General features: G+C 55.3%; 1 protein-coding gene across 1 annotated transcript; it reads left to right on the forward strand.

Moving 5' to 3' along the window:
- Nucleotides 1–2,759: 2,759 nt before the first annotated feature.
- Nucleotides 2,760–14,677, forward strand: Adamtsl4 (ADAMTS like 4). Its single transcript, XM_013349833.2, has 18 exons — nucleotides 2,760–2,801; nucleotides 4,458–4,846; nucleotides 5,198–5,255; nucleotides 5,533–5,876; nucleotides 6,014–6,644; nucleotides 7,018–7,120; nucleotides 7,842–7,978; nucleotides 8,330–8,534; nucleotides 8,764–8,936; nucleotides 9,076–9,184; nucleotides 9,284–9,466; nucleotides 9,629–9,758; nucleotides 10,014–10,218; nucleotides 10,456–10,632; nucleotides 11,855–12,058; nucleotides 12,156–12,335; nucleotides 12,572–12,716; nucleotides 12,853–14,677. The coding sequence occupies exons 2-18, from the start codon at nucleotides 4,827–4,829 to the stop codon at nucleotides 12,987–12,989; spliced, it is 3,141 nt and encodes a 1,046-aa protein (XP_013205287.1). The 5' UTR covers nucleotides 2,760–2,801; nucleotides 4,458–4,826; the 3' UTR covers nucleotides 12,990–14,677.
- The last annotated feature ends 2,764 nt before the right edge of the window (nucleotides 14,678–17,441 follow it).

The following is a 17,441-nucleotide window of genomic DNA, read 5'->3' on the forward strand; positions in this document are numbered from 1 at the left end:
AAACCCTTTCTCAAAAAGCCAAAAAAAAAAAAAAAAAAAAAAAATTGAGCAAAATACTCATACCCATAAAATAAATATATTTGGGGGGCGGTTGAGACAGGTTGAGGTAGGGTCTCTCTATGTAGCTTTGGTTGTCCTGGAACTCACAGAGATCCGCCTGCTTTTACATCTAAAGTGCTGGAATTAAAGGCATGTGCCACCATGCCAGCTAACAAAAACAAGTCTTTAAAAAATAAAGTAAAACAAAGGTGTGTGCCACAATAGGTAGCTATTTTTAAGTTATGTTTATATGCGTGTGGGGGAGGGTATTTGCACATGAGTGCCATGCCTGCAGAAGGAGTGGTCAGATCCCATGGAGCTGGATTACAGAGCCCTAGACTTGAGAGCTAGAAACAAAACTTCGGTTTTCTCCAAGAGCAATGTGTGTTGCTAACCATGAGCCACGTCTCCAGCTCCCTGACCGATTAAAATAGAATTATTCCTTCCTTTCCTCTTCCTTGTTTTCCTCCCTGCTCCTGCTCCCTTCCCCCTTTTAAAGCCAAGCTTTCTTCCATCTTCTTTTAATAAATATTTTTTTGTGTGTAAGTGTTTTGCCTGTACATATGTATCATGCACAGACCTGGAGCCCAGGGGGGTCAGAAGAGGGCACTAGAGCTCCTGAAACTGGAGAACAGTTGGAAGTCACCATGAGGGTGCTGGGAATGGAGCCACGGTCCTTGCAAGCACTCCTGGGCATCCACCTCTGGGGTGGCCCTGAGTTCACAATCCTCCAGCAGGCTGCAGCCTCTTTAATGCTAGGATCATACTTATTACCACCAATCTCATATTTCCTGTAGCTCTACAAGCCACGGATACAGAACACGAAAAACAAAGGGTTTAAGCAGTGCTTGTCCTGAAAGAATGTAGGGATTTCCTGAGAAAACAAAATATGCATGTTAAATTTCAAATAAGGCTAAAATTCTGGCTTATCCCAATACTGTAATCCCAGACTCAGGTGGCTGAAGCCAGAGAAATTCATGGTGAGTTTCCATCAGCCTGCCCTGTGTTTGCAGGGCCCTGTCTCAATAACAAACAATAGCATTCTGCTTTTTCCAGGGCTGGCATGGAAGCCAGGCTATCGGCATGTCAAGCTCAGCCCAGGACTGTTTTATGTGCACAGCCATCATCTTTGAGACGGCTCCTGCTCCCACAGAGCCCCATGTTAAGTCCGAAGAGGTCAATGCTCACGGGCAGGGCCTATTCTAACTTGACTCAGCACGTTGAGGATGGAGACTAACTCCTGTGCCCTCAGCAAAAGCTATCCAAAAAATATTAGGAAGGACATCAAGGGCCTTTGTGGTTCTGTGGGCTCACAAGACAATATTGCTAGTACTTCTATAGTGTTTTGACATTTTGGTTGTGAGCCTGGCCTTTAATGGCTGAGCCATCTCTTTGACCTTATTTGGGTGTTGTTTATTGTTGTTGAGATTGGGATGGTCTCACTCTGTCTGCCCTAGATCTTGCTGGCTTTCCCAGGCTGGTCTTGAACTTGCAGTGGTCCTCCTGCCTCAGCCACCCAAGTGTTGAGATTAGAAATATACACAACCATGCACTATGTGTTTTCGTCTTTCAAAAAATTTACAAGGTTGGACAGGTGTGGTGGTGCACGACTTTAATCCAGAAGCAAGGCAGGTGGATCTGTGTGAGTTGGGGGCCAGCCTGGTCTACACAGCGAGGTCCATGCCGCCCAGGATTTCATAATAGGTCCCTGCCTCGAAAATAAACAGCTACATAAATATTTACAAAAAGACAAACAATATAAATAGAACAAAAAGCACAAAAAATAAACGCCTTTTTTTTTCATTCCTTCTTCACTTGGCACCCCTTCTGAGTCATTCTTCCACAAGGAGATGGACAGACATTTCCTGCCTAATATACACACCAGTCTCCCATTCTACAGGCGACACTGCGACATTGAAGTTGAAGTGCTCATGAAAGACCACAGAGCTGGCAAGCGCTCAAGCTGAAATTCAAATCCAAATTTGTCTGACTCATAATTCAACGTGCATTCCTTCCGCTAAGCTCCGGGGTGTAAAATTTTATGGATGAAGAAACCGAGGCTCACAGACGTCCTCGGCCATCAGAGCCACACGGTTCACTGCCCAGCATGGGAAAAGTGGAGGGGATGGCATGGGCTGCGTGGAGGAGAGGGCCTCGGCTTGGGTGGATCTGAGCTTGCGCAGGGCCACTGGGTCCAGTTTGTGAATCCCCCTGCGGTCCGCGACTTGCCCGTGTTCTTCGGGTACAAGGTCCACCAGAGGCCGCTCTGCCAGGGTCGGTGGGGTTCAAGCCCCGGGGTGGGCGCGGGAGCGGTGCCCGCTGCGTGGCTGCACTGCTCGTAGCCGTCGGGGGCGCCCGGGGTGGGTGATTGCGGCCGGCGCGTGGCGGGCGGGGCGCGGGCGGCGCGAGGCGGAGCCTGCTGCGGGCGGCGCTGTCCCCAGGCTCCCAGCCGCGGTGGCCGCCGTGGAGGGCAGCTGGAGAGAGCGGGCGCAGAGAAGGTAGAGGCTCCCCGACCCCCGCCCGGGTTCTCCTGATCACAGAACAGCGGACCCTGGAGCGAATTCCTGGGGAGGGGGTCTGGTCCCATCATCCGGGCGAGGACTTGAGCCAAGATTCCTATTAAGTCACACAGTGAAATTGGAAAACGTACGGGACCTCCCAGCAAGCCGGCCGCCCGCTTCCTCCCCGAGGGGCTTCGAGAGGATGCGACCCGACGCCTGCACTCCGGGAACGCAGGGCTAGGGTGTCCGGGAGGGATGCGGGTGAGTGCCCTTCGCACAGCTCAGCCTGTTGGGAGAGGCTGAGGAAAAAGAAAGACACCTGTTGGGATGGAATTCTGACGGGACAGCAACTCTTCTCTGCCAGTCCAGTACTTACTGGCTCTTCTTTCCCCCAGCAATGGCTCACTTGCCCGAGGTGAGCCCGAGGGTGAAGGGGTTAGCTCCGTACAGGTCACTTTCCTTGACGTCAATGGCCCAATGTGGGGCGTGACCAGGAGCAGCCCAGGTTGGTTCTTACCAGGGTCCACCTTGACTTCAGGGTGCCCGCGTCCAACTTCTGCCTTCCTCACCCTGGGCGTGAAAAAGGGACAACAAGCATACATTTGTGCAGGGAGGGGGGAGTCTGCTTCTGCTCCCCTATGCAGGGGAGGGTGGGGTGGACTTTTCCAGAGAGGGAGCCAGGCCTGGCCCTGGCCCCAGGAGTTCTCGTCACCCCCCCACCCCTCACTTCTCCAGAGAGCTGCCAAAGCCAGCTCAGGACAGGATTATGTGTACTGGGTAGACCACAGAGAGGCTGCAGGGACAGACAGACCTGGGGGAGCAGAGAGCAGAGGGAGGTGGAGAGGGGACCAGCATCCGAGAAGAGACAGGTTGTGTGTGTCACCCCTTCTCCTTCCTTCCAGCCTCACAGGGCGGGCAGGTAGAGGGTTAGTGGGTGGGTTGAAATCAGTGGCTGACCCAGCAAAGGGAAGGAGAAGGCTCAGCCACTCTGTTCCCTTCTGCAAATTCCCAAGTCCTGGGGTCCTGGGGAGGGGAGCAGGACCTAACTTTGCTTTCCCTGTCTTTCGCCTGCCCTGAGCTGGCCTGCCTTGGCCCGCAATCCTTGGATTCCCCTGGTGCTGCCATTCAGATCCAACAGAAACAGTGTTTTTCCTGGAAAGCAGAACTGAGATGGGATGAGGGGTGTGGGTGAGAAGGAAGGGGCTTGGAGGGCAGGGGGTAGGGAGAGACAGGCCTGGAGGACAGGGTACCCAGTGTTCAAGGCTAGACTTCAGGCTGGACTTCCTTGATACCAGGAGAAGCTGCTGACTGGGAAGTCTGAGCAGCTATGACTGCATCTTCCCCTTCTAGGTGCCCAGCCATTTTGGCTGCGAATTGGAAGAAAAAATAAAAAGAAAACTAGCTGTCCATGAACTAAGTCGCCCTGAGCCAGTGCCTCGTGGGTGCTGGCACCCACAGGGAACTTAAGTCACCACCATTCGCCCACTTAGCTTATCCCTTGGACAAGAAAGGGCCTGTGGTAGCCCAGATGCCCTGGCCGTCTATAAGGAGCTTTAGCTAAGAGGGGAAGAAAGAGGCCGGAGGCAGGTAGGAAAGGAATGCCCTTGTGATTTCTTTCTTTCTTTCTTTCTTTCTTTCTTTCTTTCTTTCTTTCTTTCTTCCTTCCTTCCTTCCTTCCTTCCTTCCTTCCTTCCTTCCTTCCTTTCTTTCTTTAATTTGGTTTGGTTTTTAGGGAAGGAGGTTTTTTGTTTGTTTGTTTTGAGTGGGGGGTCTCACGTCACCCAGGCTGGCCTTGAACTCCTGATCCTCCTGTTCCCTATCCCAAAGGGTGGGATTAAGGCTTTTGCCTCCACACCTGGTGCCAAGGGCCCTCTGACTGACCGCTCATAGGGGTGCCTGGCATAGCCTGCCTCCTAGGTCCTAGAGCTCTGGAGAAAGAATGTCCTGGTCCAGCTGCCTACGCACTGTCCCTCCTCGGGGCTTCTGGAGGAGCTAAGCCATCTTGGGAGGGACTCAACTGAACTGGAAGGCTGAGGTCAGCCCCCCACCCTGGCCCCAGCAGATGACAAAGAGCGTTCCTTGTTGCTCCCACCCTTAGGTAGTAAAGGGGTGGACCAATCTTCCCTCTGCCCCGCTGGTGCTGTGCTGAGACAGCCCTTCAGTATCCCGGCTATCTAGAGGGTAACCAGTGTGCTGCTTCCTCCTCAGAACACCCTCCGTGCCCAGATGCCAGAGTAGCTACCCTGTCCCCTGCTCCCCAGCCCAGGGGCAGTCAAGGGAAGAGCAATGGAGACCTGCTTGGGCAGGTAAGAGCAAGGGCTATCAGTGCAGAGACCGCTCTGTCTCTAATAGTAAGGGAAGGGGCTGAGCCTTAAACTCAGGAGGCAGAGGCAGGTGGAGCTCTGTGAGTTCAAGACCAGCCTGGTCCACAGAGCTAGTTCCAGGACAACCAGGGCAACACAGAAAAACCCTGTCTTGAAAGACCAAAAAAGAAAAGAAAAAGAGAAGGTAGGGATTGTTAGAAGGGGCCTGGTCAGTGACAAGGGACTTCTGCTTCCTGAGAAGTTGGCAACCAGGATGTAGGGAGCTTGGGTGGGGGTGGGTAATGTCGTAACACTCCTGGCTCCCTCTGACGGCCCCCACCCCTTGACGTGCAGGCTCTGGCTATGTGTGATGCTGCTTCTGCCTCTTCTTCAGCTCTGCCAAGATCAAGAGGTGAGCCCTGGCCAAGGGAACCGCTGCTACTCTGCCCAGGGTCCCCCTACTCCGCCCTGGCCTCTCCTTTAGGGAGGCTTCACTTTCTCCCTGGGAGACTTCAGCCCCTCATCTAGGCTTGGCCCAGCCAGTGTCCCTGCCAACTCCCTCCCTTTTGGTTAGAGAACCCAAAGGCTGGAGTCTGGCCCTCCCAACACATGTGACCTTGGACAGCTAATAACCCTTGACCCTTGACACTAACTCTGACCGTGTTGTGTGTCCTCCCACCCCCGTGCAGCTGTTTGGACCTTCTCTTCCAACACCATCAGAGGAGGACCAGGTTCCTGAGGGCCTCTGGGGACATTGGGGCCGGTGGGCCCCCTGCTCCCAGCCCTGTGGGGTGGGGGTACAGCGCAGAAGCCGAACATGTGAACTGCACCCTGGCCTATCCCTTCCTCCCCGACCCCCAAGACATCCAGAAGCCCTCCGGCCCCGGGGTCGGGATCAGGGCTCCAGACCTCAGACTCCCCGGGATCCCCAGTCCCTGTACAGACCACCACCTCGGGGAAGGGGTGGCCCTCTTCAAGGTCCTGCTTCTCAACTGGGGAGAGAGAAGACCCAAGAGACTCAAGGGGCCCAGAGGTGAGGCCCTGAGGGCCCAGCAGCGTAGGGAGAGGTGGAGGAACGGAAAGGGGTCTTCGCCTCTACAGGCTGATCTTTCAGGATGTGAACTGGGGAGACAGGCTAGGAGATGATTCGAATCTGCACCATCCTCTTAGGTCCCGGGTTCGAGACCCTATCAAGCCAGGGATGTTTGGTTATGGGAGAGTGCCCTTTGCCTTGCCGCTGCACCGGAGCCGCAGGCACCCCCGCAGAACCAGACTGGAGCAACCCAAGAACTCTACAGGGGAAGGGTCCCTTCCATCCCAGCCTCTAAGCACAGAAGCGGCCCCTGCAGACCGCAGCCCTCAAACGCAGCTTCCGGAACTGCATGCCCATCCTGGCTCCCCCCAAGCTGAAACTCCAAAGCCTGGAAGTACTCAGATAGAGATGCCCCCCAGAAGCGGTTCTGCTCCCTCTGACACGGGGATCCCTTCACCCACGTCCTTCTTTGGAGACAGTAGGTCTTTCCAGGGATCCCCTGGGCCACGGATGCCATCTTCCCAGGGTTGGAACAGTCCCCAGGGAGCAGAGCCACGCCCTCATCCTTTCCCTTCTGTCCCCCGGAGTCGGAGTCGAGGCCAACAGAGCAGGGGGCCCTGGAGACCTCGAGGGAGTCCTCCCAGGTCCCCAGAAGGCTGGCTGCCTCTGACAAGAGACTCCAGCCCCCGCTGGAGCCTTTTTACTTCCGGTAGCCCTGTTCCAAAATGCCCTGGGGAAAGCGAGCAGCTGAGAGCCTGCAGTCAAGAGGTGAGATCTTCTCTGGGTCCCCAACCCGAGTCCTCAGTTTGTGGGCTTAGACCTCAGGGTGTTTTTTTTTTTTTTTTTTTTTTGTAGTTTTTCGAGACAGGGTTTCTCTGTAGCTTTGGAGCCTGTCCTGGCACTAGCTCTTGTAGACCAGGCTGGCCTAGAACTCGCAGAGATCCGCCTGCCTCTGCCTCCCGAGTGCTGGGATTAAAGGTGTGTGCCACCACCACCGCCCTGCAGGGTAGTGGTTCTAACTTCAGGGCAGGAACCTTGGTGTTCTGGGGAGCTGCCCCACCAGTATCCAGTCCCTAGTCCAGCCTTAGCTTGCACCCCAGGTTTCCTCCCCGGTTCTGATGCTGTGTATCTGCCTCCTCAGCTTTGCCCCCCTGAGCAGCCGGACCCCAGAGCCCTGCAGTGTGCCGCCTTTGACTCCCAGGAATTCATGGGCCAGCTGTACCAGTGGGAGCCCTTCACTGAAGGTGCAGTTTCTAGTCCCCTGGCAGGGCTGACTCGGGTTTGGGTGGCTCCTCTCTGCCTCCTGTGTCTTAATTCTCGGGTCTCAGCAGAGACTCAGCCCTGACCTGAGGAGGGTGGAGTGTTCAGAAAGTGATGGGTGGATGGCCAGGACATGGTGGGCTGGGATGCCTCTTGGTTGTGATCTGGGAGGGCTGTGAATGTGACAGGGTCACTGGTGCCAGCAGAGACATCTTCGTGCTGTCATAGCGGGCGCTCCCAGGTTACTGTCCGCTGGTCAGCTTGTCACCAAGACAAACCCATGGGCTATGAACTCACAGTCAGGAAAGGTAGGATGGCTCAGTGGGTAAAGACGCTTCAGCCTGATGGTCGGAGTGTGGTCTCCAGACCCATCACGGAAGGAGGGGACCCACTCCTGCAAGCCTTCCTCTGACTCCCACAGGAGCACCCCACTCCAGACACACTCCAAACAGCAACAACAAAACCCCCTTTTTGATGACCAGGTGCAGAACTTCCCCTGTTTTAGGAGAATGAGGTAGGAGAATCAGTAAAATTCATAAGCTTGACACCACATAGCACAACAAAAACAAAAACCAAACAACAAAACACTAAGCATAGGAAACTGCACCCTCCCTTCCTCCATAGCAACTTCAGGAGGACTACCGGGACTCTGGGGGTGCTCCCTCCGTTAGGGACCCCCGCTAACTATCATGTCTTACCCCTCAGTTCAGGGTTCCCAGCGCTGTGAACTGAACTGTCGCCCCCGTGGCTTCCGCTTCTATGTCCGTCACACCGAAAAGGTTCAGGATGGGACCCTGTGTCAGCCTGGATCCCTAGATATTTGTGTCGCGGGTCGCTGCCTGGTGAGGGAGGGCAGGGTGTTGGTGAGGGAGGGCAGGGTGTTGGTGAGGGAGGGCAGGGTGTTGGTGAGGGAGGGCAGGGTGTTGGTTTCCACACTAGCAGGCATGCACACGCACGCGCGCGCACACACACACACTCCTTTAATTTATTATTACAACAGTGGAAACACCAGACTGGGGTGGCTGAAAGGAGGTTCTTGCGGTCCAGCAAGGGGTGTGTTGTAGGCAGGATCCCACCAGACTTGGCTAGGCTTCTCTGCAGTTGGTTGGGGATGGAGGCCCTGTGTGGAGTAGGGCCGGGTGTGAGGTGTGCCTGGCTTTTGTGTGGCCCCTGCCTCACCTCACTTTTCCCAGAGCCCCGGCTGTGATGGGATCCTTGGCTCTGGCAGGCGTCCAGATGGTTGCGGAGTCTGCGGAGGTGATGGCTCTACCTGCCGGCTCGTTTCGGGAAACCTTACTGACCGAGGGGGCCCCTTGGGCTATCAGAAGATCCTGTGGATCCCTGCGGGAGCCACCCATCTTCAAATTTCCCAGTTCCGACCCAGTTCCAATTACCTCGGTGAGAAACTCAGTCCTAAGTCCCAGTCCACCCTGTTTCTTTGATCTGCCTCTTCAGCACAGCAAAAGGCCAAACAGGAAGAAGTTGGTGGCCTTCCCCCAAGCCTGGTGGAGTGGGTGAGGGAGGTGGATGCCTGAGGTCCCGAGGTCCTAGGGTTCAGGGCAGGCGGCATGCACCAAGGCTCAGGAAGGTATGCCACTGTCACTCAGTTCAGGGTTCTGTCTTTCAGCACTTCGAGGGCCTGGGGGCCGCTCCATTATCAACGGAAACTGGGCTGTGGATCCTCCAGGGTCCTATTCGGCCGTCGGGACTGTCTTCCAGTACAACCGTCCTCCTCGGGAGGAAGGCAAGGGGGAGAGTCTGTCAGCCGAAGGCCCCACCACCCAGCCCGTGGACGTCTATGTAAGCCTGAGGCGGGAGGAGGGGCACTAGACTGCTGGAGAGGGAGGCCCCTTAGGGCAGAGCCGTGGGGGTCCCTTAGGGAGAAATCTGGTGTATTCCCCTCTTGTCACCCCAAACATTTGCTATTTTCTCTCCTCAGATGATCTTTCAAGAGGACAACCCAGGTGTTTCTTATCAGTATGTCATCGCCTCCCCTCCTGCCCTGGAGAGCCCCTCCGCCAAGCCTCCAGCCCTTCAACTTCAGCCTGGTAAAACTAGGATCCTCAGACCCACAAAAGGGGTGCGGCAGTGACGGGGTGCCCGGGTTGCAGAGAAGCATCTGATTGGGCTCCTGAACTCCCCTGCAGAGATGCTGAGGGGAGAGCCCCTACTTGCTCCAGCTCCCCGCCCAGTTCGGGCACCAGGCACCCTCCAGCGTCAGGTGAGGATTCCTCAAGTGCCTGCCCTGACTCACGCCAGGACATCCCTGGGGTCCGCCGGATACTGGAAGCAAGTGGGGCATTCCGAATGTTCAGCATCCTGTGGCAAAGGTGAGCCTGCATGCCTGTCTTTCTGGCGCGTCAGCCCAAATCCCCATTCTGTGTATCTATATAGATTCCATCTCCTGGACCCATGGGTCTGTACTGGATCCTGTGTCTGGAACCTCACTGGAACTGGGCTCTGAGTTCCTCCTCCCCTCTTATTCCCGTCAGGTGTTTGGCGCCCCATTTTCCTCTGCATTTCCCGTGAGTCAGGAGAGGAGTTGGATGAACAGAGCTGTGCCACGGGTGCCAGACCCCCAGCTTCCCCTGAACCCTGCCATGGGCCCCCGTGTCCCCCATAGTGAGTATGGTCCACAGGGAAGGTTAGTCCACAACCTTCTTACCTGGACTCTAGCAATTTCCTAGCTCCTGGCTGCACGGAGACGTTAGATTAGAAAGGTTGGCATCCCTTAGTCTGTGGAAACCCTGGCAGCTTCCTTCCCGGCTAGGAAAGCAGCCTCCAGCTGTGAAATGTGCTCTTCTCCTCTGAGGGTCCCAGCCGGGCAACCCTACACATCTCTGCCCGTCTTTCTCTCTGCCCCACCCACGTTCACAGCTGGGAGGCTGGGGAATGGACGTCCTGCAGCCGGTCCTGCGGCCCTGGCACCCAGCACCGCCAGCTGCTCTGCAGACAAGAATTTGGAGGCGGTGGCTCCTCTGTGCCTCCAGAGCGTTGTGGGCATCTCCCCCGGCCCAACATCACCCAGCCTTGTCAGCTGCACCTCTGCGGCCACTGGGAGATTAGCTCCCCCTGGAGCCAGGTGAGCGGGTGCAGGTGCGGAGAGCTCTGGAGAAGACAGGGCAGTGGTTTCCCCACCGTTTTCTCTGTCGTCAGAAACTTTACAAACAAGACCTACATGGAACCCCAGCATTAGGGAGATGCACGGGGATGGGCAGCCTGAGCCTGTGCTCGGCTCCCGCGGTCTGTAAAGCTCTGGTTCTGTAGGACGGCCGGAGGATGATGGGTAATGCCGGGTCTCTGCTTTCTCGTCCTTCAGTGCTCAGTGCGTTGTGGCCGTGGTCAGAGAAGCCGGCAAGTCCGGTGCGTGGGAAGCAATGGCGACGAAGTGAGCAAGCAGGAGTGTGCTTCCGGGCCTCCCCCACCGCCCAGCAGAGAGGCCTGCGACATGGGACCCTGTACCACAGCCTGGTTTCACAGCGACTGGAGTTCCAAGGTGGGGCCCACAAGCCATGCTTCCCTGGTCACCATGTCCCAAGCCACCCTGTCACAACCTGTCCAAATCAGCTTGATAAACTTTTATTTCTCTTGGCCTAGACCTCAGAGCTAAGTGGGGAGCTTGCATTCCCAACTGTCATTTTAGGGCCTGGAGGCCGATGTGAGAGGCCAGCCGGGACCACGTAGTAAGTTCCAGGCTACATGACCTAGAGCAGAACCTGTCTTAAAAACAACAGCAGGCTGGGTGAGGCAGCACACCTTTAACCCCGTTAAGGCAGGTGGACCTCTGTGAGTCTGTGGCCAGCCTGGTCTACATACTGAATTTTAGGCCAGCCAGGGCTACAAAATGAGACCCTGTCTCAAAAACACCACCACCAACAACAATAACAACAACAACGAAAAAAAAAACAACCAAATAAACAAAAACGAAAGAAACAAGAAAAAATGGGCTGGAGAGAGGGCTCAGTACTTAAGTCCCCTCCCTGCTCTGCTGGAGGACCTGGGATCAGTTTTCGGCACATCAGTTTTCGGTTGTGGCTCACAACCGAGGCTAACTCCAGCTCCAGTAGATCTGGCGCCCTCTTCTGGCCTCTGTGGGCATATGCGGCATACACAGACATAAAATAACAAAATTGGTGAGGTGGCTCGGTAGGTGAAGAGCACTCACTGGGCAAGCCTGACAACTGAGTGAGTTCCCTGGGCCCTACAGTGGAGGGAGAGAGCCAGCCCCTGTGAATTCACTTACCATACACCGGCTGGGTGTTGGTGCAGGCCGGGGAGGCAGAGGCAGGAGGATCTCTGTGAGTTCAAGGACAGCCAAGACTACATAAGAGACCCTGATTATTTAGATAATAATAAATAACAATTACATAATATAGCATTAAAGTTTTATTTAAAAATGAGATGGGATGTAGTTAAATTGGTAGTGTGTTTGTCTTAGCATGTACGAGGCCCCACTTTTGATCCCTAGTATCACATGAACCTGGTGTAATGGCACATACCTGTAATCCCAGCACCCAGGAGGTAGAGACAAGAGGATAAGAAATTCAAGGTTATCTCAGCTTCACACCAGGTTCAAGGCCAGTCTGGAAACCTAGCTGTCTGCCTCCTCTTACAGGCTGGTACCCCAGGGCACTCCTGAACTCCCCGGATGTGAACCCTCCCCTCCTGTCCAGTCCCCAGCAGCCTCCCTTCACACAGGCCACTCTCCCTCTCAACAGTGCTCAGCCGAGTGTGGGACAGGAATCCAGAGGCGCTCTGTGGTCTGCCTTAGGAGTGGGGAGACCCTCCAGGGGGACCAGGAAGCAGGAGAAGGAAGCACTGAGCAGGGCTGCCCTCTCAGAAGCCGCCCTCCTGACATGCGTGCCTGCAGCTTAGGGCCCTGTGAGAGGACATGGCGCTGGTACACAGGGCCCTGGAGTGAGGTCAGCTGAGGGCCGGGAGATGGGGGGCAGGAGGGAAGCCAGTCCTGATGGGTCCCACATCCGGAACTGGAGTGATCTCTCTTCCCCGCTTACACAGTGTTCCTCGGAGTGTGGATCTGGCACGCAGCACAGAGACATCATCTGCGTGTCTAAACTGGGAACCGAGTTCAATGTGACTTCTCCCAGCGACTGTTCCCACCTCCCCAGGCCCCCTGCGCTGCAGCCCTGTCAGGGGCAGGCCTGTGAGGACCGATGGTTTTCGACTCTCTGGAGTCCGGTGAGTGCCTGGCTCCCTTGCTCTGCTCCACGTGGGCCTCTAGCAAAGAGGGCTTTTCTCGCTGCAGTCAGCCCAGGACAACTCAGGTGAGCGCTCATGCTGCCCCACTTCCCTGAGACTCGGGAGACGGGTGGACCTTGGGCAATGTTCCTCCGCTATCTTTCGGAGAGGGAGGGGGTAGTCTGAGGAGCAGCCCTGGGAACTTTAATGTTGACTGACGGCTATGGTCTCCCCAGTGTTCTCGCTCCTGCGAGGGAGGCACGCAGACACGGGAAGTCCAGTGCCTGAGTGCCAACCACACTCTGAGCGCCCGATGCTCTCTTCACCTGCGACCTTCCCGAAAGCGGGCCTGTAACAGCCAGCCCTGCCACCAGCGCCCGGGTAAAGAGCTTCCCTGCCCACCCCCAGCAGAGGGGAATTAGCTGGAATGTGGGCAGATGAGAAGGCTGGTGGGAGCGGGCAACACACTTCAGAGAGATGATGTCAGTCCTGTCTTGTGCCATTGACCTGTCTTCAGATGACCAATGCAAGGACAACTCTCCACACTGCCCCCTGGTGGTGCAGGCCCGACTCTGCGTCTACCCCTACTACACAGCTACCTGCTGCCGCTCATGCGCCCACGTCCTGGAGCGGTCCCAGCTGGAGCCTGCTTGAAATGGGTCCAAGAGATTCTTCTCTTCACGGTTTTCTTACGCTAGCACTGGGCACCCACTGGCGAGCCCACTCTGTATCCCTCTGGCTTCTCACCTGGTCTCAGTGTCACCAGAGATGCCTGCCCTCCGCTGTGAGAGGATAAGGGGACTGTTCACCTGCTGTTGGGTTTGCTCTATAGCGTGACGCCCTGAGATGTGAGCCTACCTGGGTGTCTGCCACTGCGTATGTGCCACTTCCCCAAAAGCATACTGGGGAAGAGTGGGAAGTGGGCGACGCTTGTTTCCCGGATGCTTTCTGGGCTGAGGAGGATCAGAGTTACCTCCCCACACTAGTCTGATCTACTTAAAGTGTGCCCCCCACAAGTTCCAGTGTGTGTCCCAATCCTGATTCCCAGGTCAGGTCTCACACCTAAGCTACCCTGCTGCCCCCCCCCCCCCCTATCTAGCCTCTGTATCCCTACCTCCCATCAGCTAGGGGACTCTTGCTACCCTACCTTGCCCAGGAAGGACCAGGCCTCTCCAGAGCAGGGACCAGTTGTGAAGAGGATGAAAAAGAGAGCTGTCAGCATAAGACACCCTCGCCCCCACCCCCACTCCACCCCGAAAGTGATGCCCATCCCAGAACTAATTTATTTTTTATTAAAGTTGATTGTGACAAATGATGCTCTTCGTTATCCTGAGGACCCCGCTGTCTGAGCAGTGGTCCAGAATATGGTGTGGGCAGGGGACCGGCACTTAGGATGGGAGGAAGGGTAGGCCCCAAGGGCTATGGAATACGGATCAGACAGCCTGGCTCAGAGTCCTGGGATCCTGCTCTGCCTCACAATTGCAGATGGCCCATTGGCCACTAGGGGCCACTGCCTCTCCCGGTTTAGGAGCCGTGGGCTTTTGAGTAGGCTCTTCCTGTAATTTCTGGAAATCCAGTATGACTTTCCCGGGCCAAGCAGGCTGTGTGAGTCTATGTGTGTGGGGTCACTGTTCAGGCCCTCTCGCCCTGGCCCTCGCTTGTTTTCCCATGGGTGCACCTTACCCCATTCCCTTGCTCAGCCGAATCAGAAGAACCCAGCCTGGTTCTCTGGAAGTGCAGGATGAGGGAGGCGTGGCCAAGGCAGTACCGGACGTCCTGCCAGAGACACATTCCTTAGAGACGTCTCACCGGGCCTCCTCCCTCCGCCCCCTTCCCTGTTCTTTTCAAAGTAAATAACTTGCTGAAGGTGCAGTGAAGGGGACAGCTTTTCCACATTGCAAACCGGTCCCTGACCCTGTGGTTCTGAGGTCTGAGCTCTGGCTCCTGGAGGTAGCGCCCTCCCCATCCCTGCCTCTCCAACAAGCTGGGTTTGGCCACTAGCAAGGCCTACAGGCCTAGTTTCACCCGTGACAACTGTGTTCTGATCGGGTCCGGAGTCCCTTCTACCGCAGCAAAGCCCTTCCGCTCCCTGCCTTGGGACTCAGGCTGTCCTGGCTGTGTGTCGCAGAGCAGAAAGAGGACAGCACAGCGGGAGCAGAGTGGGTGGGAAGGACAGGGAGCCACTGGGAGATCACAGATGAGGCAGAAGGATCACAAGGCCAGCCTGGGCTATACTGTGTGACTATCTCAAAAACACCAGGAAGAAAAACTGACTTCGGTCCAAAGCAGGGCACAAGGAGACTATGCGAATGCCCTGCCTCAGCCAGGCGATGGTGGGGCACACCTTTAATCTCAGTACTTGGGAGGCCTAGGCAGAGGCAGGTGGATCTCTCTGTGAGTTCAAGGCTAGTCTGTAGACAAAGAGCTAGTTCCAGCACAGCTAGGGGCTACACAAGGAGACCCTGTCTTGAAACATTAAAATAATAATAATAATGAAGCGAATGCTCTGCCCCTGAAGAGATGTCAGATGTGTCTGTCTAGTGAGCCTGAAAGGGAAGTCAGAGTCACAGAGCCCAGGGAAATGGGGTCCAGGAACCAGATGACAGACACAGGCAGCGAAGGCAGAGTCCCAGGGCAAGGGAGGGGTGGCTTCAGTCCCAGGCCCTCCCATCAGTTCCTGGAAGCGGGACTGGGGTGGAGGCCACAGCTCAGCTGACTTCTCTCCCTTTTCAGGCCTCTTAGGGCTGTTGCTGGGCAGGTTCAGAGTTTAGTCTGGGCTTGAGAGCCAATCACAGGTGGAGAACGCAGCCACAGCCTTCCAGGGTTCCCCCAACACCATGAACACCTCCTCTTTTCTGACAGCCCCTGAGCTTTCAGGCTTCAGCCTGCAATTCTGGGTAGAGGAGGTCCTACCTTCTTCTTCCTCACTGTAAGCCTAAGGTCACTGAGAGCAGTATGGGGTCAGAGCTGACATTTCTGGGAAACCTGACTTACAGCAACCTTTCCCCTGGCACCCTAGAAAGAGCCCTGTGGCCAGCCACTGCTTTGCTGACCTCTGGAACGCTTGGAAGGTCTAAGTAAGGAAGTTAAAACCCAAAATGCAATGGGCGTGGTGAAGCCCCTGGTTTTGGTGCAAAAGGGGGAATTTAGGGAAGGACTTAAGAGGAACTGGACTGTGAGCTTTGAGATGGGGGTGGTGGTGGTGGGAGCAAAGCCATGCAGAGGCCAACACAAGGCCAGAGTCCTCCCCTCCGAGCGTCTGCTGGGGGAGGAGCTGGTTCTAGAGTACAGACGAACTGTATGGGCTCAGATCAGCTGTGCTGGGGCATAGCTGGGCGCGAGAGTGTACTTTGCATACATGAAGCCCTGGGCAAGCGTTATTTTTTAAAAGCTCCAGTGGGTAGGGATTCCCCTCCCCCTTCTTGACTTCCTGGGGTAAATACCCTCTCAATTTACGCTGCAGCCTTTCTACTAAATTTAGTGACCAGACTTCCCCGCCCTGCTAGGCCACCCTGTAAGCAGCTGTGCACAGCTGCAGAGGTGGCCCTGATGGGGTTTCAACATTCCCTGCACATCTACTCACGGAGACTCCACTGTCTGGTCAGGAGGGAAGCAGAGCTGCTGCCCAGTGCCTGAGTGTCTGCCACAAGCTACTCTCTTCCATGAAACCAAGTGGACATTAAAGATCCACCGATGTGGATGGAGAACGAGACTCCGGAGCCACATCTGGATTCTCTCCAGCTGGTCCTTTCTTCTTCTTGCCTGTCCCCTCGGTAGCTCTGGCTTGCCTGTGCCCCTGAAGTGCCACCACACCAAACCCAGTGTCTGGCAGACTTCGCCTTCCCTGTCTTACTAGTAAACAGCATCAGGGAGCTTCTCCTGCAGCCGAGGAGCAGCACCCTTCCAACCCACCATCCCTGGGCTGAGTGGGGGTGTCTCAGGACAGAGGTTTGCTTGTTGCAGGAGGTGAAGAGACAAGAAAAGCACCTTTGCACAGGAAGCAGGCTCAGGAAAGTACCTATGGCTAACAAGAGAGAGAGACACTTTGGGTTAACCTCAGCGTAACTAGCACCAGTCACCAATCTGGGCTTCTCCATGGAAGGGACACTTCAAATGCCGGACTTTCAGGGCTGGAGATGGAAGGTGGGTAGGAGGAGCTGCAGGGAACATCAGGTCTGTCTGCCTGAGATGGTGCTTTGCCCCAACACTGAAGCTGAGGATTATCGAGTTCCAGGCCACCCTAGGCTACAGAATGAGACCCTCTCCTTCATTCCACTCCCACAGAAGTAAAACAGACTAGGATATTCATTTCCTGTGTGAGAACCAAAACCTGTTGGTTCAGCTGGGAAGGGCCCACACAGCGTGCACAAGCGAGCACGCATGCACCCACACACGTTTATTTTGTGTGTGAAAGGGGCATTCAAATGCCACTGCTAAAGTTAGGGGAAAACCTTCAGGTTTAGTTCTTTCTGCCACGTGAGTCCCGGGATCTGAACTCAGGTCCTCACACTTGGCAGCAAGTGCTTTCACCTGCTGAGCTGGGCCATCTTGCTGGCTCCACGTTAGATTCTTCTGAGCTTTACAGTAAGAGAGTAGCACACTGTATGCCTGAGCCCTTGCGCTAAGGGAAAGGTGCAGCATGGGACCTATCAAGGGAGGTGCTGAGTCCACCTGCCCAATTAGTTTCCTTTTGTCTTACATCTGCCCTGCTCTCCCTAGGGCTGACCACTGACTGTTCACCTGTTTTTTGTTGTTTATTTACTTATTTAGTTTTTTTTTCAAGACAAGGTTTCTTTGTGTAACAGTCCTAGCTTTCCCGGAACTAGCTCTAGACCAGGCTGGCCTGGAACTCACAGAGTTCCCCCTGCCTCCACCTCCCGAGTGCTGGGATTAAAGGTGTGTGCCACCACCATCCAGCAACATTTCTTTTAAATATGATCTTTATCCGGGACTTTTGGTCAAATCCTTATTCCACAGTTTTTCTTTCACTCAGTATCGATGCATTCTTCTTTTAATTCCGCATACAGGTAACTGCAGAGGCCGGAAGAGAGCACTGCATCCCCTGAAGCTGGAACTGGTCACTTGTGAGCAGCTCTGGATTGGGAA

Source organism: Microtus ochrogaster, chromosome 21 (genome assembly GCF_000317375.1).
Source record: "Microtus ochrogaster isolate Prairie Vole_2 chromosome 21, MicOch1.0, whole genome shotgun sequence".
Taxonomy (NCBI): Eukaryota; Metazoa; Chordata; class Mammalia; order Rodentia; family Cricetidae; genus Microtus; species Microtus ochrogaster.

Excerpts from the sequence above, each read along its gene's own strand:
- Adamtsl4 (XM_013349833.2), top strand. The coding sequence starts at position 4,827 with ATGGAGACCTGCTTGGGCAG. Across the intron at positions 9,759-10,013 it reads GGGCCCCCGTGTCCCCCATA|CTGGGAGGCTGGGGAATGGA; the intron begins GTGAGTATGGTC and ends CCACGTTCACAG. Across the intron at positions 12,336-12,571 it reads TTTCGACTCTCTGGAGTCCG|TGTTCTCGCTCCTGCGAGGG; the intron begins GTGAGTGCCTGG and ends TGGTCTCCCCAG.